This window comes from Dryas octopetala, chromosome 4 (assembly GCF_963921425.1).
Source record: "Dryas octopetala chromosome 4, drDryOcto1.1, whole genome shotgun sequence".
Classification (NCBI taxonomy): Eukaryota; Viridiplantae; Streptophyta; class Magnoliopsida; order Rosales; family Rosaceae; genus Dryas; species Dryas octopetala.
Window position 1 is genome coordinate 25,901,343 of NC_141369.1, and position 24,290 is coordinate 25,925,632.

Genomic DNA, 24,290 nt, shown 5'->3' on the forward strand with positions numbered 1-24,290 from the left:
GATCAAATTCACCTTCAAGTCTTCAACCCAATATCATTTTATTTAATTTATATTATTTTGGAACACATCCACATGTAGTACACTAAGAGTGGTTGCTATAGTTATTCTGTTGTTAGTCTCAGATTAAGTGTGAATGATTGTAATAATACAATTTCAATCAATGGATGATATAATATAAAGATAAATCCACCGAAGTCGTTGCCATGATATATGCTAAGAAGCAACAAATGGTAAACAAAGAAAAATGAAACGAATCTAAGGCCAACCGTCCAAGATAGCTCCCGCATTTTTTATATTTTTTTGCAGATGGTAACAAAAGCGCACTGTTGTTTAATGGTTCTTTTCACATGTGCCAAGTTAAGTTATGGGCCTATGGCAGACAGGAAAAGCAGAGAGGGAAAACCAAAGACCAGAGAAGAACGCAGGTAGGACAGGACAAGCCAGTACAGGCCACGCCTCGGTGCTTGAGATGGTTGGTTGGTTCATCCAAAGTGTGCTGCATAAGTGCATTTGCAACAGGAAGAAAACTCATGCCAAATTGTTGGTTGATATGAGAAAGCAACCATTACAAAATTAGAAATCTACAAGGCTAGGATTCCAAATTTGGATTCTAAATAATGGGTTATTATACGTGTATATTTTAATATTGTAAAATAAATTAATCTTAAAGTTAGTCATGTAACTATATCATTTAAAATATAAATTTGAAATTCTTAATATGAAAAAGGATTAATTAATAAAAAGGATTGGTAATAATTAATGGTTCCTTCCCATTCATCATTTAATAAGTTATTACATTGACTCCATTCTCTGTTCACACACGAGTCAATTATGTGGCTGTCGCTGCACTCATCAGTCATCTCTATTTCCCCCAAAAGCATACATATAATAAGACACTTTTAAAATCAGACTTTGTCAAGTAGAGCTTTCGCAAAACTTGTTTGTCTCTTCTTTTTTCTTTTTTCAGGGAACAAAATATCTTTAACAGTGCAACCAAACAACCCACAATTAAAACAGCTTAGACCGAATTTGGCCGTGGGAATAGTTTTTTTTTTTTTGGGCCACTGTGGGAATAGTCATTTTTAAAGTCACAACCAATGGCCCAAACTCAGGGATAACCAGCAATTACATATTCCAAGCAGATACACTTTGCATAATTGGAAAAGACTTCAACAACCCTCTAAAGTCTAAATATCAATGGCACGCTAAAACCATTTTATTAGGTCGTACATGGAAAGCATAAGGTAGTCAATGTTACCCAAAGAGCAAGCGGCAACCCCAGATTACAACATGAGATGATGACCTATTCGATCTTTTACTTTCTTTCTTGTGTTTGGCCTACAAATTTGAGTGACCAACTCGAACTTGCACCCGATGCCATGAAGTGTTCAGTATTCCTCTCAAGTTCCAAATGTCTTCTACTTTTTCAGGTTGGACATTTGCTGCTGAATCCACCTGCACATCAATGATATGGAGGAAAACATGAGCAAGTCCCAACTATAGGCAAAGATATGACACATAATGCAATTCACTAGAAACTAATTTGTACCATCCGTTGATTTTGTATAAAAGAAACTACCAACCCAATAACAAGATATAGCATCAATGACACAGATGCAGTCTATTGCATTTAAAATACTCTTGAGTGAACAGTCTTGAGTCAAGACATGCCAACAAAGCAGGTGACAGGGATAAGAAGTTTCCAAGTCCAAAACACGTGGATAAAACTCAAGTCATAAGCACCTAAAAAGTCTATCAAAAGGTCATGTTCACAGAGTATGTTTGCAACTCAGCCACAAAAGAAAAACAATACTTTGCAGACCAATGCACAATCATATGTCAAAATTTCGAAATATGTGATTAATATTTGTTGTAAAACTTCACGCATATAAATAATGTACCTCTCTATCCATATGACTTGCATTTAAGCATATAATAAACTGTCTTAAAGATAGTCAGCTGCAGGTTATTTGTTGGTTATTTATAAAATAAGAATAATACAATTCTATAAGCCATGCTTGGCAACAAGGATATCATGTGGGGGAAAGGTCCACTGGGCAGACAGTCCAACCACTGGTCAAACTGCCCAACCCTTTGACGGATATTGGTTTCCAGAAATGGGCTAGGTGATGATCCAGGTGAACCATTTGTCTGGATCAGCTTATAAAGAGTTGAGTGAGTCCAAGGTTTGCCAACCTTGTAATCTATTAATGTCACTTATGATATGGGCTATTTTAGATGGCATACATCCTATTTACAAAAATTAGGATTAGATATCAATTGGTGCATGTGAGCTTCCTAGAATGAGAAAATTCCATCATGAAAAATAATATATTAACAGAATCATCTAAACATACTGCTTTTGCAACAATCTCAATGCTCTGTTGGACATCAACCGTGGCCTCAAAAAGCACCCATGCCCATTTATCACTGCTTGTGTCCTCTGCAATGTATGGGATGCCAGTCCTCTGATATCTTGAAGCTTCTACCCAGGTTTTGCCACCATCAACAGACACATCTACTCTCTCGATGCCACGGCCACCTCCTGATGCTGCATACCCACTAATTTTTACCTGCATAATATATGTTTTAAAAGGATTAAAAGATCTGATAAACCCTTGAGGTGTTTGTGCATGCCATACTCCAAAGTAAAAATTAAACATATCCAAATGAATAAAAGATAAAAAACAAAACTTCAAGTTGCAAATAGGACTAACCTTTCCAGGCTTTATTGCATTCACATCCTCTAAAGAACAAATTACACACTGTCAATCAGCAACCTCACTAGTCAGTCAATTGGTAATATAAAACACACTGTAAATCAGAAATTCATTGACAATTCTTGCACAAGATAAATTGTCTTTCCTCAATAAATTTTTAACAAATACAAGTTAAACAACTACACTAGCAGGAATAACAAATGTCCATACCTGAACAGGAAAATCCATTTGTGGCCTCCTGGTGGACCAATTAATGTTATCCCAGTTCACTGAAGGTGGAAACATTTTGTAGTCTCTTTGCATAAAGAAACCCTGCAAGGTTGGGATGTAAATTCGATTTATATAAAAACGTGTGAAAGAAGAAAAAAAGATTAAAGAAAGAAATCAATTGAAGAATCCAATTCCAACCTGACATTCCTCTGCAATTATATTAATAGAATCAAGCCATTTAACCGAGCGGGCTCCAATAACACCAGGGACAACGACACGCAATGGATACCCATGATCCCTGTTTAGGGGCTTTGACATAATAAAAGAATATATTAATTTTTCATGTGCCAAAAACTGAATTACCAAAGAAACTATTAGGCAGAAAGAAAAAGGAGATAATGTCAAAAACACAAGACAGACCCACATGCAACAGGTACATATACAAAATACACAGTTCTGTTGAAGTAAACCTGTCAGTTAAATCACATTAACACTAAAAAAAACACAGGCAACTTATTGCTGAACTCAAAACTCACAATTCACAATCTGCAAGGTCCCTGATTTAGAATAATAACTAAGAGCCTGTTGGTAACATCTTTGCCTTTTGTAATTTTTTTCTTTTTAGTTTAAAGAAAGAGAGGGGACAGGAGGTGAAAAGGAGATTAGAGATGTGAAAGAAAAAAAGAGGAAGAAAACATAGAAAGGTTTTTAAATTAAAAACTAAAAACAGTTTCAAAATAGTTTATAGTTTTCATTTTAATTTTATTTGTTCTCATTCTTTTCTTCTTCCTCTCTCACCTTTCTTGTATTGAGAAGTGGCATACGTTTAGGATAGACAAGCAAAACATCAACTTTCCTAAACTTACCTCTCCATTCATCTCATAAGCAAGTAAAACATCTGCTTCCGGGTTTGTGGCCTGAATTAGTGGAATCGATGCCTTGTAGGGGCCTCCATGTTCCTCCTATAATTTGTAGTCATTCCTCTAACTATCAGAATGGATATAAAATTTCTCTATCAAACAAAACAACAGAAGAGGCTTCGGGGTAACAATTAATTATCCAAGTTTGTACCTTACACTTATCAACGCTTACAAATTCAGCATGTTTTCCACCTGATTTTGTGGCACCTGTGAACTTGGGTATTCCAATGAGTTCGAGAACATCAGCCAATTTTGCACCACCCCAAACAGCTGCAATGAGCTTATATTGTCTAAGATTTCTTTGGCAGTATATTCATAAAATAGTTGGAAAAGAAATATGTATATATATCGTATAAAAAATGTAGTTGAAAATCCGTTAAAAAAATACATGAATGCTTAACACTAAAGTTTGAGGAGGAAAGAAGGAAAAGAGCAACGAACCATTTCCTATGGCAGAAACATCCCACCCTACTCCCTTCACAGTCCGGGTTTTGCTCATAGCCGTCCTTCTATTACCAGCACACTTTGTAACCCATACCAACCAAATCTGATTAAAGTGGAATAAAAACATAAATTGATGCAAAACCGAATGCATAAAAATGGCATAACATACCTGTAATGTGGCAGTGACATTATGCTTGGGAAGCGCCCTGTCATTATGATAACATAGCCGGTGCAAAAAATCCAATTTGTTTAGAAAAAGCATATACAATATACTACGTATCGAAGTGGCAAGAATTCACCTGATATCTTTGAAAAAGAGGTGTTTGGGATCTTCTATTAACCCGGATATGGAAATAGAGTAACTGCTTGGCAAACAAGGTTGGAAGAATTAAAAAATGGAAGATTTAGAATTGAAAGCTTTGGTTGATTGAGATGTGACCTGTGGATGTCGTCGACTACTGGAATAGGACCGTGATTTCTCTTGTAGAACAAATCCACGGGAGTCACGTAGGAGGAACCCAAAGCTGAACGTGGTGGCTCCGCATTGAAAGGTTCCTGTAATTAATTGAAGAAGAATTCAGGAATAATTTTGGATATAGAATCAAAGAGAATGAATTGAAGAAGAAGAGGCTGGCCTTGGCATTGATTTGGAGGCTTGGATGCCGAGCTGGCTCCCGCGAGTAATCTGAAGGCCCTTCCACGCCAGGCATTCTCAAATCTTTCTTCCTTCCACTACTGCCGATTGCCAGACACACTGAGAGAGAAACAGACCAAAAATGTAACTCCTCGGGGCTAACGAATGACAGAGGCCATTTTCTAGGAGTGAGGTGTGCGTTTTTGGACTGTTGCTGTGGTTGGGCCGGAGGTCCAAAACCGTTTATTTTCTATTTAACGCGGACCGCTGTGAAACCATCGGCGCCTTTTGTTTCTCCCAATTTATTCAGTAATGCTGGATATAAATTATGGGAATTACTTTATGCGATCTTGAAAAAAACTTTCCTAATTACCAACCAAAAAAAACTTTCCAAATTTATCATCCGTTAATGCATTGTGTATTTGTGTCTGTCAATTAACTTAATTTTATAAATAAATGAATCACAAAATAAATTTATAAAATTGTATTGTGATCTAATTGATTTGTTGATGCAAACATAGGCTCATGAGAGAGGATCCAAATTTCATTTATTTACTCATATGGGGAAAGTAGATTCAAATTTAAAACATCTCTAATATTGTAGAGAAATACAATTCTACTTAGTAGGTCCGTCCAAATTTCATAGTTCAAGCAACCCAATAATTAATCAGAGAGGGAGACAGAGTACATAAAAGATCAGTCAAACATAAAACACTTATATGCTCTATGAGTATTATTTCAACCACATGTCGTGTCATTATTAATTCTCAAACAGTCGGACACAAAATACAAGTCGATGGCTGTTTATATGTTTCTTCTAAAATCATTATTTATAGAAGTGATTGACATAAATTCATCATTGATCTAACATATTCATTAAACCCTTAGCTTCCGAGACATTGACTGCTGCTGTTCAGTAGGTGCCTCCCTTGCGCACAAAATAGGAGTGGGAGCTTTCATCGCAGCGATTTCAACATCTGAAGCAGAGTCTGCAATTGGAGGATGGAAAAGAGACAATGGTTGATGAGCGGAAGCATAATGAAAAGGAATGAGGATATTCAAAAGGAGAAGAAAAGCCAAGGTAGAGCAAATGCTGGAATGTGGGAAATGGTGGAGGCCATGTTTACTCTAAGCAAATTAAGCAATTTGTGGGTGTTATAACAACTGAATGGGCAAGGGTCTAACAAAGGGTCACTTTTTATAGGGCAGTAGCCAACTTCATGCAATTCATGCCACCAGCATTCCGGCTTATAGGAATACAACCAACACCAAACTTTCCTAATTTTCTCTCTTTTCCCTTTTCCACCCATTTTATGCCTTTAAGTACCAGATTTCTAGTACATAAAAAATGCAGCACTTCTCATACCAATCAAAATCAGACTTTTATTTTGGGCTATGCATGTTATATCATTGCCTTGTGGAGGCATGCCAAAGAATTCCATAAATATATATGTTATTTGACAACAAAAACAATACATCATAGATTCACAGTGCATTTAACTAAAACAAGAATTGGCGCATCTGACTCCATCAAGGAAGTACCAAATAAAATTTCTGATATATAGAAAAAGAAAAAGTGTCCATCAAGAATTATAAACAACCTGATTCTATGAAGAAAGTATTACTATAACTTACAAAAACTATACATCTTTTATATTTGCACAAGATGACAAGCCAAATTACTCAACTTACGAGTTACGACTCATGCATCCTCAACCTGCAGAATCTAGTTACGGCAAGACTTTACAGCAGATAAAACTCTTAGCATATCCCTCTTTATTTCCAGAGCTCTTTGTTGTGACGCAGGGCATAATGAACGTAAAAGGAGCATGTTAGTATATCATAAGAAACAATAACAAAAACCTAAGCAAAGCAACCAAAAGTGAAGTCTAATCAAAGCAAAGCAGTATACATAATTAAGGTGCATGCAATGGTGAATGAGTGTGACCCTAAATTCCATGGTTCATAGTACTTAGAAATCTATGCTTTTTTCTTTTTGGTGGAAGGAGCAACTATCCTAAAGTGGCAAGCAACTTACAAGGACCAGCAAGTCGATTAGTCAGACATATTTCTTTGTTCCATAAAACCATAGATAAAGTAAAATGATTTTTCTTCTTTGTAACATAACCATAGATTTCTTACAAATTTGTTAAGAAAAAGGATATTTCTGCAAGACTATGTCTTCGAAGAGCAAACAGACTTTAAAATGAAACAGAGAAACAAGGTGGCACCTTTTCACACTGCTTCGGATTTTGACTCTATCTGCGGGGTGTTGTTAAAACTTTCTGTGCAGCAGTGATCTCTGTTGCATGTTTCAGAAGAGTTTTGTAATCTTGACTTCTTGACCATTCATCAATTTCACGAGCACGTAGAACCGGCAGAGGATGTGAGAGTTGCCTCGTTTGAGCATTTCTGTACAGCACAAGTTAAAAACCAACCCTAGGATACCACAACATTAGGACCAGGTGCTATATGCATGCTGTTGCTTACCTTATATACCACCCTACTGGGCTTGAAGAAGCTTTGTCATAGGAACGAGCTTGCTCCAAAAATGCATCCACATTTAGTTGATCAGCCATAGATGGGCATCCCCCAGCTAATTTCATCAGAACAGAGATGACCACCTCTTGTGGGCACATCAAAATGGATATCAGATAATCAAGATAACTGATGTGAAACAGCAAGTTAATTGGAAAGCATGTAGCTTCTGGAGGTTGTATACCTTTGGGTCTTGTGCAACAAGAAGAGCTGCACGATCACAAGTTAGCTCTGCTGCTCGAAGCCAACGAAATAACTGTTCTTCTAAACTCTGAGCAATCATTCCACCAAGCCCTATGAATAACACAAGTATTCAAAACATATACATCTCTTTAGGAGGACTGTTGGGGGATCCAAACAATTTTGGGTCAACTATGACTATGACAATAAACATGACATGGGCCTTAATTAACACAATCAAATATAACAAAAGTAACCAAACTGCCTTAACTAAGCACAAGAGTACGAAACACCTACCAGGTATGGTATAAGCTCCAAGGGTAAGAATATTTGCAAATGTCAGCCACACACCATGGTCGCATTTCAGGTGACCCAACTCATGAGCCAAAACAGCCTAAAAGTAAGTTCAACAGTGGAAGTTAATACCTGCATCCTTTGAAAGACAGCATTCACTCCCCCAAAAAAAAAAATTATGAATGAAGTTGCCCATTAAAATAAGGGGTAAACAACAAACTCAAAGAGATAACTGCTGACCTGCAACTCTTCTCGTGTCAAAAGCTCCACAAGGCTAGTATGAACAACAACAAATGGCTTTTTACCACTTATTGCTAAAGTATATGCATTTGGTACAGGACTTTGACGAACATATAGATCAGGAGCATCAATATTGAGAATTTCCGCAGCCTCAACCATCAATTGATGTAGTTCAGAAAGCTGAAAACACAAAAAAATAAGTTAAAAGTATTACATAAGCTGATAGCATTAAATGTCATGCACAATCCGGACTTCCAAAAATAGAATCTGAGATTAATTTGTTTTATATTATACTCAACAATTGAATAACCTGGTTTTTAGAAACGAGAAGGGATGTTCCAATATTCTCAAGAAGCATGACTTGCTCTGCAACAGACCCTGCAATGCCAATCGAACAAGAAAAATTGACAAACACAGCTTAACACAAGTTTAATTCTACACAAATTAGATGCCTATTACCTAAAAGAAACTTTCCAAGTTCATTTAATCCTGGAATCGCCCTCAAAATCAGCGTGTTCTGCATAATAAGGAAAGAAAATTCCAAACCTGTAAGAAAGCTAGTCCTAATGCAAATTGAACTAAAGAACTGAATTAGGCTGTTGCGCTGTGGATTTTGTTTTCATCATATTTACTTTTTCTCGAGAAACAAACGCAACATAACTATTCGGAAAAAGAGTAAAACAATTAACCACACCTGTTTATCGAGAGGGTGCCGAAAATCATCGGCATCGAGGTCGCGAAAGACAACAGAGGCAGCTCTGCAGACCGGAACCCTAACTCTCCCATACTTGTTGATGGTGCTGCCGAATTCAATATTAGGCGAACCACACCTCAAATGATCGGAAGCTATGGAGCTAAAACTGAGAGAATTAGGGTTCTGCGTCAGGGAGAGAGAAGAAAGGGGCACGGAAGCCATAGAAGCGGAGAGACGGAGTCAGAGAGAGTCACAGAGTCGAGGCGCATATGAGCGTCAAGCGTTCGTACGTTTCGCGTTTGTGTCCACAGCCGTTCCTATGGTGACTGTTTGGCGCCATTTCGCTTTCCGTTGGCCGGCGTACGTCATTTTTTTTGAAGGGTAAGGGCCAAGAGGACAATAAGGCCCAGAAGGAGAACCGGCCCAATAAACATTACGTTGGTTTGATAGGGCCCAATTCAAGCCACACCGTTTGACTTTTGGAGACGACATCGTTTATCTGCAGTTTAATCAGTTTCATAATCATTCATCAACCATCGTATTCGTATGACTGACTGGGTGTGCTCATCTACTTTTCTCTCCTCTTCAAGTCGCAGAGTGTTGAGTTCGAGCGAGGCTGCCGATTTCTTGCTCGTGATAGCTAAAAGCATAAAACCATGTTAGTTTCCTAACCGAAGCTAGGGCTTTTTTTTTATTGATGGAAAAGTTTTCCTGGAAAAAAAATTTAAGGAATTACAACGTTAAGGTTTACTGTTTGTTTGAGTAGAGTAGTTCTTGCTGGCTCAGCTAGCTTTATTCTACCTTTTTTTTTTTTTGTATTTTTATTTTGCATATAATATCTCGGAAAGAATGGATTTTTAATAAAATCTCCTCCATCTTTTGTTTATAACAAAAAGGAGGAAATCGGTAAATCGTCCGCCAACGCCGGATGTTGTAGACAATCAAGAAAAAGAGCCCACTCTTCAAGAGCTTATCAATATCGAGGTAAAGATTTGATTTTGATTTTTAATTTTTTTTAGCTGAGGGTCTGACAGTCTGAGGAAAATATTTTCCTTTTTTTTTTTTGGTTTCTTGAGCTAACTTAGAGCTTTCCGGTTTCTGGTTCGAATTTATTGCCTGATAGTTGATTGAGAGCGGTGAAAAAGAGCGATTAATGGAGCTTCTGAGGGAAAGGCTAATGGAGTGTGGGTGGAAGGATGAAATGAAGGCTCTTTGCAGGTATTATTCTACGTTTTTCTGTTTTGAGGCCGCTACTATTCCCTAGTTACTTTCTTTTCACCTAAATTCCTTGAACCACATCAGTCACGATCATTGGAATGATATGGGATTGTTGTTATAATTGGAGTGGTTTTATGGTGCAAAATGACTTGGGATAGATATCAATTACAATTTTGTGATCAATTCATAACGATTACTGACTGTAGCTTCAGTAAGCAGTAATTTTTCTTATTTGATAAGTAATGAGGGGGGTTTATTTCTCAGTAGCAAATTTCTCAAGAAAATCATTATGCTAGTCGATCAAAGAAATAGGATTCTGTTACTACAGTACAACTTCCCATAGAACAATCACATCTCAGAGGAGAGGGGAGTCACTGATGCTTCCTACTTGGGCGATGGTGGAAAATTAGATGAAAGAGGCCCAAGTGTTCATGTACTCTTTACTAGCCCCAAAATTAGCCAATGTGGATTACAGGAGGTACATAACAACACCAGCCTAGCCCATCGAAGGCTCTATCAAACATGCCATGACCGACTCCCACCATCAAGATGTTGACTCTAGAAGTAGCTGAGGAAAGATGCAACAAGTAGCTTTGTTATAATTGTTGAAAGGTGGATACCAGGCAATAGTTGCAAACATAAGACATTATTTCCAATAAAGGGTATACCCTTGAAATAAATGAGGAACATAGGAACCTGAAGATATAGAACAATTTGAAATCTCTTTACATGCCCTCGCTTGATTTATGATGCGTCAAAATCAAGTCCCGTGTTAGAAAAACTTCAGTTACAAATTACAATATCAATTTGGGCAGCCCTCGTAACCTTATAGATTCATCACTTGCACGTAGACTCTATTGCCACACACTTGGGGAAGATCATTTTGAGGTCATGGTGGCTAACAGAAATATGCTCACTTGCACAAGACAGTGCCCATGGTTGCTGGTTACTTTACAAGACTACCAATTCAGGGTTGATTTCCAACTTCTTACTCTAGGTGGCTGCGATGTGGTCCTAGGTGCTCAATGATTCCGTGAACTGGGATCTTGTCTTTGGGATTTCAACATCCTAATGATGGAATTATCTATCAATGGTCAACTACACAGATAATGTGGGACAATGGAGGAACCAAATGGCTAACTATGCTATTGGTGTATGATCATATAACCGGATGCTAGGATAGCTTCAGCCATGGACTATTCAGTATTCAGATAACTTCTTTACCAAACCCTCCATTATGCATGTGCTATGTTGAACATTGCCATCTTGCCTGTTGGTAATGCTACTATGTTTGATGTCATAAATGGTTCACATTCTGTTAATCCGTATGCATATTGCCTCTATGAATGAATTCTTTGCTCCTATAACTTTTCGTTAATTTGAGTTATAAAAGTAAATAGTGAAAATTTGTTTCTATTCATCGAACTTAAAGTTTTCATACACTCGACCAAGTGTTTATTATCAATGTTGCTTTTTGGGCATCTTTAACCCATTTGTATCTTAATAATGGTAGGGCATTTATAAAGAAAAAAGGGAGGAATAATGTTACTGTAGATGACCTTGTACACGTAATCACCCCAAAGGGCAGAGGTAAGTCTTTCTTTCTTTCTTTCTTTTCTTAATTTTTCCTTTTGATTGTCTGCATGGTAGTAATTGATCATGGTTGCATAAAACACCTCGATTTTCTTGGAATTTTTTGCATGGTTTGCTTAAAAATATCACCTTCTTGGAGAACTTGTACATCTTATCTTAACAATTCTCTCTATGCCATACTGTATTTTGTGTGCGTAATGCAGAGGTAGTATTGAGAGCGTAAAACAAAGGTAGTATTGAGAGTCTACAGATGGTGGTGTCTTCATGGGAAGAGAAAGCATGGAGGATGAGTGGGAGGAGTTGGGTCTCTGTAAAATGCCCTAGTGGTGTCCACAAGGGAGCAGGAAATGTCTAGATGGTGGGGTTTCTGTGGATTTGTAATGAAGTAGAGTGGGTGGCGTGGGTCAGAGTGGTGGTCTTGTATTCTGTAGTATGGGTGGGTTAGGCAGCTGCAACTGTGGTTCTGTCAGAGCCAGGGGAAAGTGGCCTTTTGGACCTTGTGGTGACTGGTGATGATGTGGCTGTACTCTGTGGTATTGAACATTAGGGGTCAGCAAAAACTTGTTATGGTACTTTGTGAACTAGGAAATGTAGCTTAAATTTGGTTTCATCTCACCAAGCTCATATACATTTGATCTTTCAGGCAGCACTGAAAGCATCCTATAGGGTGTAATAAATCAAATAATCTTGGCTTTATTAATGCTAGAATTATCCTCAGTACTATTATCTCTACCAGTTTTACCTCCATTCTGAGGGCAATACAGGTTTAGAATATGCCTTTCTATTTTTTTATTCTTGCAACTTTAATTCATTCCTTTCTAATGCAATCCTCTGTAAGTGAGACTGAGCTTCATTTGAACAATTGGGATAATGTGTCATGCCATTTGTCCGAATGAAATTGACCGACTTGATATTGAGTCATTCACAGTCGAATGTAACTTTTAGAATTAAAAGAGATTCAGTTACCTGGATTTGATTTGACACTCTCACCCCACCTTCAAGTAATTCAGTAGTTGATTCCCTGTTTCCCAATTAATCAGCTTTGAATCTTTAAATTTGTTATTTCCTCTTGCATTGTTTTGCTTTAACAATGGTATAACTTGTCAACACTTTGCCCATGCAGCCTCAATTCCTGATTCCATAAAGGCGGAGCTTTTGCAAAGAATTCGTACATTTCTCGTGTCAGCAGCACTTTGATGGGCCATCATGGTCTGGTAACTGTGTAAGTTTAGGAATATGATGAAGCTTTTGCTGAATGAAACTCATTGGAAACTAGTTCAGCATTGAAAAAGTGCCAACATCTGTTGAATTGCTTGGAGGGTGGAGGCAACTGTTATATCTGGGAATTAAAGCTACACGCTTGAGAATTGTCATTGTTCTTATGGAAAGCTACCTTGAAATCACCTATGCCCATGTAATAATAATATACATTTTACATATCTACTGATGGCTGATGGTTTATTTTTTTCTAGGATCATTGTTTTTTTTTTTTTCCTTTTTTCCCTCTTTTTTGTGAGTTGAACTGTGGTGTTAGCGCATGGACATGGAAACATGTAGTTTTTTCAATTTAATTGTTTATAAATGTTGGTTATTGCTAGCCATGGTTCATGAACAACTACAATGAATATCATACTTTTTTCTTTTGTAGGGATATTCATATCCATGCTTGAATGAGACAAAGAAAAAACAAAAGAATTTTTAATTTTTTTTTTTTTTAAAGAAAGAAACTCCATTGGCGGTCACACGGAAATTATAAATAAAGAATCAACTCAATTTACTCAACGATGAGCCGTACGCCCGTACCGCAGCCCGCAAGGGTTTGGGAAAGGAAAGAAAAAAAGAAAAAGAAAAAAGAGAATTCCACTTGTACAGTTGTACCCTTGTACTCGCGTTATAATAGTAAGGAAGCAAATCAAATGATATCTTTTTAATTACCGGTGATTGCCTTGATTGTAAAGGGAAAGATTTGGATTCTTGAATCACAAAACTGATTTTTCGTGGTGATAAATTAACAATTTACTTGTGAAGGTAAAAAAAAAAAAAAATCAATTACTACGATCCACTTTCCTTAATGGTGACGAGAGATGAGACCTCAATGCCTTATGCCTCTTATATAAAGGACCCATAAACCTCCTTCTTTATTCTGCATTGGATCTAATCAAAGCACCGAAGAGAGAAGCCATTAAAACCTTAACGAAGGTAACTTCTCCTTCTTGGCTTCTTGCACTATTGTTTATTGTTCATCACCACTTTGTTTTCTTTCTTACTTCTTTTTTTTCTTATCTTTTACTATATTTCCTGTGGGTTTTGATTTATGTTTGCATTTTGTTCTTGACGAATAAGTAGTTCATTATTCGTGTTTATCTATAGTTTTATCTTGATTAAGACAAAGACCCTATCTCTGCGGCTATGGCCTACTCTTAATCCCAATGGGTCTCTCACTCGGACATAAAGAGGCAATGGACCCATCAAAATCCTTTTTTTTTTTTTGGGGTCTGAAAATTTATTCTTTTAGTTCAATCGATTTGCAATTCTTAGTTTCTTACTAATTTCTTTTTTTCTTTTCTTTTGCAGTTGGTAATATTTTGATATATTTAATTTCGTAGTATATCCAATTTTAAATAGAAAAACATTTAATAGAATGAACCGAAGTAATTTCAGTATAGATTTAATTCTTTGATTTCTTTTTCTTGATTGAATTGGTTCATTTAATTACTACCATTGAATTTAATTCAAAACAATGATTGATCCGTGACATGCTAATTACACAGCATCGATTCTTGATGGATGTATATATGTATAACATGCTTTACATTGCATGATCTTTAATTCTCTAAACCCTAAATATACATGTAGTTTTAATAGTACGTACCGAAGTAGTACTAGTATAGATTTAATTCTTAATTGAATTGATTGATTTACTACCATTGAATTTAATGTAAAACAATGATGACCTTGATAATTATGTTTTTACATTACATGTTCGTTGTGTGTGTACGTACTTTTAATTAATTTATGGTGGCGAAAATCTTGATATTTTTCTTGATTAGATCGATCTGAAATCAAACATGGTACGACGTCGTGCAAGTTTGCCGATGGAGCTAATAGAGAACGAGCGAAATCGCAAGATCACATTTCGAAAGAGAACGAAGGGGTTGCTGAAGAAGGCTTATGAGTTGAGCACACTTTGCGATGTGCAAGTGTGTCTGATCATGTACGAGAACAATGGGCAACTGTCCCATCATCAACCACCTGCTGAGACCTTCCCTGAGAACCCTGAAGAGGTGAAGAACATCATCCACAAGTACAAGTCCAGTGACTCCAAGAAAAGGAGGGTTCAGGGTTTGGCCGACTACTATGCCAACCAAACAAAGCAAATGAACAAAGAGATTGAGAAGCTGAGCAAGGACAGTTTGGAAACCCTGTTTCCCACATGGGACGATCGTCTTGATGAGTTTTCGTTGGAGCAATTGGTTGACCTCTTGCACAAGTTGGAGATCAGAATTGACACTGCGCACAAGTGGTACAATAATAAGCTCATGGCAAATCAGCAATGTGCTGACGCTGCTTTAATGCATGACACTATGCCACCAACTGTGCGTGGCTTCTCTCCAATATCAACTCCCTAATTTTCTCTATTTGTAGCATTACAATTTTGCTTACTAATGTGAATATATATGCATGCATATATACAGGGGTTGCACCCAGATTCTGAGACGCTTGCATTGGGTCAGAGCTCTGGTAATGGTTCAATGATGATGGTGAACGAAAATGGAGGCCTGTCATGGATGGAGCACAACACTGAGTACGCTCCTCCACAAAATGCGTTCAAGTTTAAGGACACAGCAGCTGCATCAACATCATCTACCATGTGGGAGAATCCTGAGATATACTTGTTTGGGAATCATATTAATGTTCACCCTGTGCAGTATGGAAATATGGAACATGATCACAAGGCCATGACACTCTATAATCCTAACGGCTCATCATCAGCATCAGCACCGTCGAATGTTGCGCCAGCATATGATCAACGGCTTCCTCTAATCCTGCAACCAAGCAGTTATGTGCAGTACTGTCCTCCAATGTTGGCAAGTGCTTCATCATCTCAATATCAACAAGGGCTTCCTCCTCTCACCATTCAACCAAGTCATCATAATATGCAAAATATTCCAATCAAGACAAGTGCTGCTGCTTCTTCATCTCAATCCCATTCCCAGTCTTATGATGATGATGACGATGATCAAGTGCGCACGTTCTATGACAGGCTTGACAGCATGTGGATGAATTTCAAATAAAATTATAATAACGAGATTGAAGGCCTCGAGGTACTCGATCGATTGGGTTATGGGTTTTAAGATTCATTTGAATTTGTAATCCCTATATTAGGTTGGACTTGGAGTTTAGACTATAAGAAATGCCTTGCTTTCCTTTATTTTAGTGGCTGCTACAAGTTAAACTTAATTTCAGCCTTGGTTATATTATATGTCACGGATTTCGGAGGTTAATCATGTTATGGATATTTCATCTTTGGTTATGATATGGGTTTGAACAGATTTAGTTCAGCTGACTGAATGTTATGGTTATATTGAAAAGAACACCAAGCACTCTGCTGGGCAACATATTTAGTTCAACACTTGCAGCTTTTTTTAGTTATAAATACTTGATATAAGGATAAGCTTCAAAACATACATCACGGTCAGAAAAGTTTTATTCTTTCTCAAACAATATAAATAAATTACTTGTTCTCTCATACGTAGAATCCACCGTTATAATTAAAAATATTTTATTGAAAACTATATTACTATAAAGATATAAACTTAGTATGAGTAATGAGCCGGCCTTTGATTACGATCTGACACATGCTAATTCAATATTCAATGGAACATATACAACATAACATGGGACACAATTCGAAGTTTAAATCCAAGGAAATATGTTTATAAACGGATCTGATTCTGATTCATGACCTTGACAATTTACCTCCTGAAAAACGTTCAACCCGTAGATACTCTCTGTTTTACCAAACCAAACCAAACACAACGACAAACATGGTCATCCCAAACTCCAGTTTATAGGCACAAATGAAATTAGGGACACATCGAACACTTGACTTTCACAGGTTTTATCATTACACAGTTGGTCATTTCTCTTTTACATCTTGCGACTTTGTTTTTATGTCATAGAAGCTATCAAATGTTATACAGCAACTTAAACAAGTATCTTCAAGATACACACTCACTTATTCAACAGGCTCGCTCACTCACACACGCTAACTATAATATAAAAAACCAGACTTAACCCCCAAGCTTGCGCTCCATGGAAAAGCGGTTAAAAGCACACACAGCTGACATGCACCACAAAACCTACTACATTGACATATTGCAGACAACATTTAGCTTATGCTGCAGAGCCTGCTTGTTCACATAGGTCCAATAGATCCAGGGTCTGCAGAATCATCAATACTCATCAAATAGGTTCTTATGAAAGCCAATAAAACTGAAACAAAAGAAGAAGACAATGATAACCTATTATTTTCCCACCATACCTCAGGAACTGACAGCTCAAGGCGAAACTTGGGACCATCATAGTGATGCAAGACTGGCCTAAAGGCATCTTCTTCCAAAGCCTTGCAGAGTTTTCTAACACGGATCCTTACCTAATGATTATTTCCAAGGGAAGGGCAAACAGTCTCCATCAATAAATTGGATAAATGCCAAACATCAAAAGAAAAAGTTTTCCACTTTATCAATCAAAATTCTACCTGAGCAGGAAATCTTGACTCGCCTTTACACTTCTTGTCTTCCCAAGCAGTTGGATCAATGTTTGAACCACCAAAGCTTGCTGCCTGTACAAAAGTAACAAAACCATTTGAAAAGGGCAGAAATAATAGTCAGCATACATTCTCTGCTGCCAAGAATATTGCAGTCAATATATATGAGTATTATACATAGAAAGTATGAGAACCAACCTCAAAAATGCCATGCAGTTGGTGTGTTGTATAATTGTAAAGAAACAAAGGCAAGCCTGGTGTAATTGCCCGAACAGAATCCCTATACCTTGGAGGTAAACCTGCCAAATAGATGTAATGATTAAAACATACACAAATCACTTGACAGTGTCAGAAAAGGAATATAAATTATATAATTTCAAAGCATAATCTGCATTTATTGGTAATTCCAGTAATTAAGTTGCATGGCTAGAGGAATATGTATAAACATCATAATCATTTATCCAATCATATTATATTTCTATCTATGATATTTAAGCATTCAAATGCCTATGTATATTGCTATTAAGCACTGGGCATAAACTTACAAAACCCTTTACATGAATCTCTGCAAATGCATCATACAAAATATGCCAGCTAAATGCCAGAATCATGTTCACCTATACTTTAAGTCTTTAAGTAATACCCCAGGGTTTCAGCCTAGAAAAGGTTTTAACAGTAAAAAAAATAAAGAGTTTCTTAAGAGAGATAAGAAGGAATCAAAATTACCAAACAATTGTCTCTTCAAATCTTCTTGCATTGTGTCATTGTTACACACAAAGATGTAACCTCCAAGCACCTCATTTCGTGGGAGTGTCTCGGTTGCCGGCAAGGTCTTGAACCTTTTCTCAACTGTAGCAGTTTCATTGTTATTGTTGTTATTGCTGTTGTTGGCTTCCTTGTTGCTGAGGCTATGGCCATTGTACTTGTTACCAGCCATGTTTCCCACAATGCTTGCATTGTTTTTCTGGTAAACTGCATTCATGTTATAAATACCATTCCTAAAGGAACTTTTGCTCACATTTTCATTTACTTTAGAGTCCAAGTTCAGCATGTTAAAGTTAAGGTTTTCGAATTTGTTATCTTCCTGGAACCCAAATTTATCCCTTGCCCTTGTTTCAGTAGAGCCCTTTGAAAGGTCAAGGTTATTCATGCGCTCGCCCTTTGCCCTTGTCTGTTCAGCCAATTTTGAAGCAGCCATTAACCATTTGTGATCCTCTGCGACTTTTGACTGTCCTCGAAGCTCATCACCCAATTGCCAATAGCTTTGCATGCTCTCCATCTTGCAAAACCTACTCAGATTGACAGATCCTATAAGACAGTTCAGAAACGAGAACAGAATATCAGTTAAACCCAAAAGGTTAAAGCATAGAGTAAATATACACAACAAGAAAAAGTACATCTATTTCATTTTTAAAGCACCAAGGAAGTAAGTACTGAACAAATGGCAAAAGCAACTTCCATTAAAGATTATCAACGGCAGATTCCATAAAATAAGAAAGAAACAATTGACAACATTCATAATTGAGTCATATAAATAGCATGTACTGATAACATGAGATCTAATAGTTCAATGATGTGCTCAATTAACACCATTCAAATTAAGAACATAATCCACCCCCACAAGAAAAGAAAAAAAAAAAAACAAAACCCAAAAGAGCAAGGGAATAAGGGAATCATGACATCATCTCATATGTTCCCGATAAATTGGCCTACAGAGTAATAATAACTTTCATAACCAAATCAAGACACCATTTAATAAGTGCAACATAACTAATAATCAGTAGACAAGTACAAAGCTTTAAAAATATTTCTTTAACACGCTAAAAATCCTCCCAGAAACACATTCCTAGAATGATACTCAGCAAGCATTATCATCATTTCCCTCTAAAAAGAGACAGTATGGTTTTAAAAGTAAACTAAACATACGATCAATATTCAAAAGGCTACCTAGATAATTTTAAGATATTTATACCAATGCACAGCATGTAACATATCCAAATCAACTCTTAGCAGAAATACATCTGCACATAATTAGAGAAAGTGCGCACATTAAAACTTCCAATTTATTAAACTTTAGCTTCCTAACATTTTTCCATACACAAAATCGATACTCGATAGTTTCAAACATTTCCAACTGAGTTTGCAAAAAAATTTACTCCACTATAAAATGGGATGCCATTTCTCTGCATTTTTCCACTAAAAGAGATTTTCCTCTCAAGATTTTAAGGATTTGGAAATAAACCGGCAGCTGGAAAACGAAGTTTTATCAAAGTTTACTTAACATTTGATTTCCCATGAAACAAACAGAGCCTAAAAGCCCCAGATACCTGAAGAAGTTTAAAATTTGAGTACCAGATTTCTATTTCATCGTTCACTCCGTTTTCTAACCAACCAAACAAGCAAAAGAACGAATTTACACAAGCTTAAAAGTCAACCAAATGACAGAAAAAAAAAAAATGGAACTACCCCAGTTTTAACTACCAACATGACTCCAAATCTGGACCTGAAAATGAACTAATCAGCTAAGAAAACACACAAATCAAAAAGCTTTCCCTGCACATCAATATAGACTAACCAAATCGAAGATCCAAAGCACGCATTTCAGAGAAAAAAAAAAGTGTAGAGCAACCGAAATTGAAGACGAACAAGATGCAATTTGCAAAATGTGCTGAGTAATTACCAAATAATAGTTTGAGTAAACAAAAAGAAGCTCAATTGATAGGTTTAAAGACGAAACTGAAAGCCCTGAAGGCCTTGATTTTGGGGAATAACAGTGATCTTTGCTCTAGTTAGAGAACCCTAGATTTGGGGATCAGATGGTGTACCTTTTATCTGCTTGCCCTGTGAAAGCGGAAGACACGACAGAGGAGGAGACCAGCTGGACTATTATTCCCGTATATATAACATAGTTTTCCGTAACTACCCTTGTCTGTTTACTGAGTTACATCTGTTGCCACTTTGGATTTTGAATCTCTTTTGTGGTCATGAGGCGCACTGACACAGTGACACGTACCATTGATCAATTCATCTTTTTATGTATAACTGTAATACTGTATACTGTATTCAATTTAGACACCGGCTAGTAGGTAGGCCAATTAGACAACCACTTTATAGTTTATACCTCAAAATATTAAGAACCTTCAATTTTAGACCCTTTTTATTTTTAAAATACTGGTAGACTTTTTTTTTTTTTGCCAAGGAATACTATGGTAGACTTAAGTAATGTAAATGGATGTAAAAAGGTTCCAAAATTTGGAAACTGAGTTTAGACTTTAGAGTATATACTGTTGTTAGAGCAAAAAAAAAAAAAAAATCACTTCTCATGCTTATATATACTTATGAATTTTTATGTTTAAAAGGGATTTTTTTCCTTAACTATGATACTTCGGGTTAGGCTTTTTTTTTTTTAAGCATGCCAAATTACTTAAATGATCTCTAAAAATATTCTGAAGTAAATGATATTTTTTGTTTATGGTAAATTAATGTCTGTTTGACAAGTGTCACGTGCCAACTTGGCTTGGTAGGGAAAGGTTGTTTACGTGATTAATTCATGTCGGCGGCAATGATAAAGAACAAAATGTTATTTAATCATCATCCACTTTCCATAAAAATGAAGGAAATCCCACTACTTATTTGATACCTTATAGTTTGACGTTAAATCAATTGAATGCTATTCAAAGCAAAAGATCGATGTTATAGCCAAATGATAGCTAGTGCATGTGACAACCACTCCTACATTAATTTTGAACCCTATCATGCATTGCATTATTGGAATATATAAAGGTGATTACTTTTTGACATTGGCATTTTTTAAGTTAAATACACAAATTACATAGTACTGCTCCAACTAAATTCATGTGTTTATTGTGAATATTGAACTGTAAAGACTAAAAGGAAACATCATGTACAGCCAATTTGGATGAGTTCGAAATTAGATTCCAGTATTCCACTTTGGAGTACGTGTTCTCGGTCTGAGTGTCGGCAACCCAGGAGACTAAGAGAGAATACAATGCATAGTAGCCTTGCAGGGTCCAACCTTGACGTCACACTGCCACATGACAATGTGCTTCATCCGCATATGAGCTTTGTCTTTTTCCATGCGTGCATTCTCAATGTGGTTGGTGTAACCATGAAATATCTTTGCTGGCGTATAGCTTTCTTGGTAATCTACTGTGTCTATATCTACACTTGTAGAATATGCCAATATCTACACTTGTATTAATCCATAATCCAGATAATTTTGTCTATCAATTAATTATTACTATTATTATATGAACAACCCCTGTTATGTCTGGTGAGCTGCAGACCACAATTTGTTTTATAATATCAGCAACTTGTAATCATCTTCAAATGGTGATATATGTTTATGTGTCATTTTTAATATAGTTGGTGAGATTGGTTGCCATGTAACGTACGGGGTGTGGAATCCACATCAAAAACGCCTTTAATGTGTCTTCACACTTTTCTGTGAGTCTGTGACCAAACTCTTATTAATATGGAATGAATTTCAATATTATATATGATCCATTTGCGATATAGAGTTTGTAAAACGTTAGGACATCATATCTCTTCCAACTCCATTATCCACCATAAGTTTTTTTTTCTTTGGTTCAACAACTGAAAGCTAGCTATAAGCTTCCTTTTTTACAATGAAGAGGTATAAGTTTATAGTTTATAGGTACCTTTTCTTCTCAATGTGAAGAGGTCTCAAATTTCTCTCCCTCCTTATGCCAAAAAAAAAAAAAAAGTTTGAAGTTATCTTTAATTTGAAATTTTCAATTGATTCTTAAAAAAGAAAAGAAATTTTGAATTGCCCAGCACAAAATATCTCAACGGCACAAAATATCTCAATGGCTGTTTTCGGGCCGAAATGTTTATAGCCTTTTAGGCTGAATTTGTAGCATGTGATGGGCTTGGGTTAACGTTATCATCCGATGGCATCGGGTTGGCCTTAGAATGCCTCCATAAGCATCAAATAGCTGCTCTTTATTGGTAACGTCTGCTACTCCAAGCCGTAAGCAGATGGTAGATTATAACAATGGGGGGGGGAGGTTGGTATTCAGATTCAGACCATCCAAAAATGCTGAGCTGAGTTGACCACACTCTTAAATTTTACCTCTTTTTGTTCATTTTGCCCCTGTATTAAAAAAAAAAAAAACCATTTCTCCAATTTTGGCTGGTCACCCCTCCTCACCGCCGGCGCAACCCCACCCCCTCCCCACTGCTGGTGCGACGCGACCCCACCCATTCCTCCCCTTCTCCTGCGCGACCCACCCACCCAGGCGAAGACCCGATCTTCCTTTTCCGACAGAGTTGAGACGCCGGACCACTTGGGTTTTGTTCCCCAGGTCACGGCGAGTCCAACCTTGGTGGTCCGGTGAGGGAGGGAGGCAGAGAGAGGGGAGAGAGAGGGAGGCAGAGAGAAGGGAGAGGGGGGCGGTTGGTATTCAGACCACCCAAAAATGCTAAGTTGACCACCTCCTTAAATTTTTACCTTTTTTTGTTCATTTTGCCCCTGTATTAAAAAAAAAAACCATTTCTCCAATTTTGGCCGGTCACCCCTCCCCGCCGCCGGCGCAACCCCACCCCCTCCCCACTGCTGGTGTGACGCGACCCCACCCCTCCTCTTCTCCGGTCGACCCATTCCTCCCCTTCTCCTGCGCGACCCACCCACCCAGGCGAAGACCCGATCTTCCTTTTCCGGCAGAGTTGAGACGCCGGACCACTTGGGTTTTGTTCCCCAGGTCACGGCGAGTCCAACCTTGGTGGTCCGGTGAGGGAGGGAGGCAGAGAGAGGGGAGAGAGAGGAGAAGGCAGAGAGAGGGAAGAGAGAGAGAGAAGAGAGATCGGGCGAATGGGGGGTGGGTGGGTCGCGCCGGCGGTGGGGAAGGGGAAGGGTGGGGTCGTGCCGGCGGCTAGGAAGGGTGGGGTTGCGCCGGCCACCCTTGATGGTCCGGTGAGGGAGGGAGGCAGAGAGAGGAGAGAGAGAGGGAAGAAGGCAGAGAGAGAGAAGGGAGATCGGGGTAGGTGGCCGGAAGGGGAGGGGTGGGGTCGCGCCGGTGGTGGGGAGGGGGTAGGGTTGTGTCGACGGTGGGGAGGCGTGGTCGGCCAAAACTGAGTGTTTTTTATGCAGGGGCAAAATGGGCAAAAAAGGGAACAAAATTAATGGGGTGGTCAACTTAGTGGGTTTGGGTGGTCTAAACAGCCCCCCTATAACAATACACACGCGTCTCCATGTTTGCTGCACTCGTGTCATTTTTGATATCCATATATTTTCTTTCTTTTTTTGGTAAAGACTAAAGAGATATCCATATATTTCTCCCAAAAGATACAACGGTGTATTTTTTCATTTTTTTAAGACGTTTTTTATTTTGCTAACTTTTAAGACATGTTATGATAATGGCAATATTATAGAGCTCAATCCTTTTCTTAATCTTCTTTTCCGTTTTTTTTTTAAATTACATTGGATTTTTACCGTAGTTTTACAATATCCTAATTGTTTGAAAAATGACACTTTTAGCTTTTGTATTTTTATGAAATTTTCATTTTGATTATATATTTTTATTTTTGTAATTTTGATCATATATTTTTTATAGGATAGTAATTAAGTTCAAATAGTTAATATCGTTTAAACAATTAATATATATTTTAATTTACCTAGATGTCTATTTAAGCCTCTTATCTCCATTTAATATATTCTAATATTAAAATTTTTTATTCTTTTTTATTAATTATGTATAAAGACGGATATAAATTTATATAGGCATTTATATAAAATAAAATGTCTGAAATATCACTTATGTGAGGGGATGCATATAGAATTTTCAATCATCGA

General features: G+C 37.3%; 4 protein-coding genes across 8 annotated transcripts; 1 reads left to right on the forward strand and 3 right to left on the reverse strand.

The window, feature by feature from the left end:
- Positions 1–891: 891 nt before the first annotated feature.
- SOX (sulfite oxidase) lies at positions 892–5,095 on the reverse strand. 2 transcript variants are annotated; one of them, XM_086239634.1, is made up of 12 exons: positions 4,930–5,093; positions 4,734–4,849; positions 4,594–4,656; positions 4,464–4,500; positions 4,292–4,373; positions 4,002–4,120; positions 3,797–3,892; positions 3,129–3,239; positions 2,931–3,032; positions 2,718–2,765; positions 2,358–2,573; positions 892–1,455 (listed from the first exon to the last, which is right to left on the reverse strand). In XM_086239634.1, the coding sequence occupies exons 1-12, from the start codon at positions 5,002–5,004 to the stop codon at positions 1,339–1,341; spliced, it is 1,182 nt and encodes a 393-aa protein (XP_086095760.1). In that variant the 5' UTR covers positions 5,005–5,093; the 3' UTR covers positions 892–1,338. The 2 variants fall into 2 exon arrangements, with proteins under 2 accessions (XP_086095760.1, XP_086095761.1); XM_086239635.1 differs by lacking the exon at positions 4,594–4,656 and having other exon boundaries at positions 4,930–5,095.
- A 536-nt stretch (positions 5,096–5,631) lies between these two features.
- Positions 5,632–9,174, reverse strand: LOC147288924 (Peptidase family M48 family protein). Of its 3 annotated transcripts, none has more exons than XR_015121742.1 (10): positions 8,875–9,174; positions 8,640–8,697; positions 8,491–8,558; positions 8,181–8,360; positions 7,944–8,040; positions 7,651–7,760; positions 7,419–7,552; positions 7,160–7,340; positions 6,621–6,718; positions 5,632–5,917 (listed from the first exon to the last, which is right to left on the reverse strand). XR_015121742.1 is itself a non-coding variant. In XM_086240075.1 (9 exons), exons 1-8 carry the CDS (start codon positions 9,094–9,096, stop codon positions 7,187–7,189), a joined length of 1,023 nt encoding a protein of 340 aa, XP_086096201.1. In that variant the 5' UTR covers positions 9,097–9,174; the 3' UTR covers positions 6,464–6,718; positions 7,160–7,186. The 3 variants fall into 3 exon arrangements, 1 of the variants encoding a protein (XP_086096201.1); XR_015121743.1 differs by lacking the exon at positions 5,632–5,917 and adding an exon at positions 6,449–6,482; XM_086240075.1 differs by lacking the exon at positions 5,632–5,917 and having other exon boundaries at positions 6,464–6,718.
- A 218-nt stretch (positions 9,175–9,392) lies between these two features.
- LOC147288925 (transcription/mRNA export factor) lies at positions 9,393–13,154 on the forward strand. Its single transcript, XM_086240076.1, has 5 exons — positions 9,393–9,532; positions 9,771–9,858; positions 9,998–10,092; positions 11,606–11,682; positions 12,809–13,154. Coding segments are annotated over exons 1-5 (336 nt in total). The 5' UTR covers positions 9,393–9,530; the 3' UTR covers positions 12,883–13,154.
- A 3,583-nt stretch (positions 13,155–16,737) lies between these two features.
- On the reverse strand, positions 16,738–20,417 carry LOC147288926 (DCD (Development and Cell Death) domain protein). Of its 2 annotated transcripts, none has more exons than XM_086239784.1 (6): positions 20,281–20,417; positions 18,182–18,763; positions 17,654–17,754; positions 17,447–17,530; positions 17,231–17,341; positions 16,738–17,130 (listed from the first exon to the last, which is right to left on the reverse strand). In XM_086239784.1, the coding sequence occupies exons 2-6, from the start codon at positions 18,732–18,734 to the stop codon at positions 17,083–17,085; spliced, it is 897 nt and encodes a 298-aa protein (XP_086095910.1). In that variant the 5' UTR covers positions 18,735–18,763; positions 20,281–20,417; the 3' UTR covers positions 16,738–17,082. The 2 variants fall into 2 exon arrangements, with proteins under 2 accessions (XP_086095910.1, XP_086095911.1); XM_086239785.1 differs by lacking the exon at positions 20,281–20,417 and adding an exon at positions 20,136–20,271.
- Between the last annotated feature and the right edge of the window lie 3,873 nt (positions 20,418–24,290).

What these genes read in the sequence shown, in the direction of transcription:
- LOC147288925 (XM_086240076.1), top strand. An exon ending in GAAATGAAGGCTCTTTGCAG is followed by an intron (nt 10,093 to 11,605) that starts GTATTATTCTAC and finishes TAATAATGGTAG; the next exon opens with GGCATTTATAAAGAAAAAAG. An exon ending in AATCACCCCAAAGGGCAGAG is followed by an intron (nt 11,683 to 12,808) that starts GTAAGTCTTTCT and finishes TTGCCCATGCAG; the next exon opens with CCTCAATTCCTGATTCCATA.
- SOX (XM_086239634.1), bottom strand. Translation starts at nt 5,004, where the DNA reads ATGCCTGGCGTGGAAGGGCCTTCAGATTACTCGCGGGAGCCAGCTCGG. An exon ending in GTAGTCGACGACATCCACAG is followed by an intron (nt 4,657 to 4,733) that starts GTCACATCTCAA and finishes TTTGCCAAGCAG; the next exon opens with TTACTCTATTTCCATATCCG. An exon ending in AAATGGATTTTCCTGTTCAG is followed by an intron (nt 2,766 to 2,930) that starts GTATGGACATTT and finishes GCTGATTGACAG; the next exon opens with TGTGTAATTTGTTCTTTAGA.
- LOC147288926 (XM_086239784.1), bottom strand. Translation starts at nt 18,734, where the DNA reads ATGGAGAGCATGCAAAGCTATTGGCAATTGGGTGATGAGCTTCGAGGA. An exon ending in TTTGAAGAGACAATTGTTTG is followed by an intron (nt 17,755 to 18,181) that starts GTAATTTTGATT and finishes TCTATTTGGCAG; the next exon opens with GTTTACCTCCAAGGTATAGG. An exon ending in TTGAGCTGTCAGTTCCTGAG is followed by an intron (nt 17,131 to 17,230) that starts GTATGGTGGGAA and finishes ATGATTCTGCAG; the next exon opens with ACCCTGGATCTATTGGACCT.
- LOC147288924 (XM_086240075.1), bottom strand. Translation starts at nt 9,096, where the DNA reads ATGGCTTCCGTGCCCCTTTCTTCTCTCTCCCTGACGCAGAACCCTAAT. An exon ending in TGACACGAGAAGAGTTGCAG is followed by an intron (nt 8,041 to 8,180) that starts GTCAGCAGTTAT and finishes ACTTACTTTTAG; the next exon opens with GCTGTTTTGGCTCATGAGTT. An exon ending in TGGAGCTTATACCATACCTG is followed by an intron (nt 7,761 to 7,943) that starts GTAGGTGTTTCG and finishes TGTTATTCATAG; the next exon opens with GGCTTGGTGGAATGATTGCT.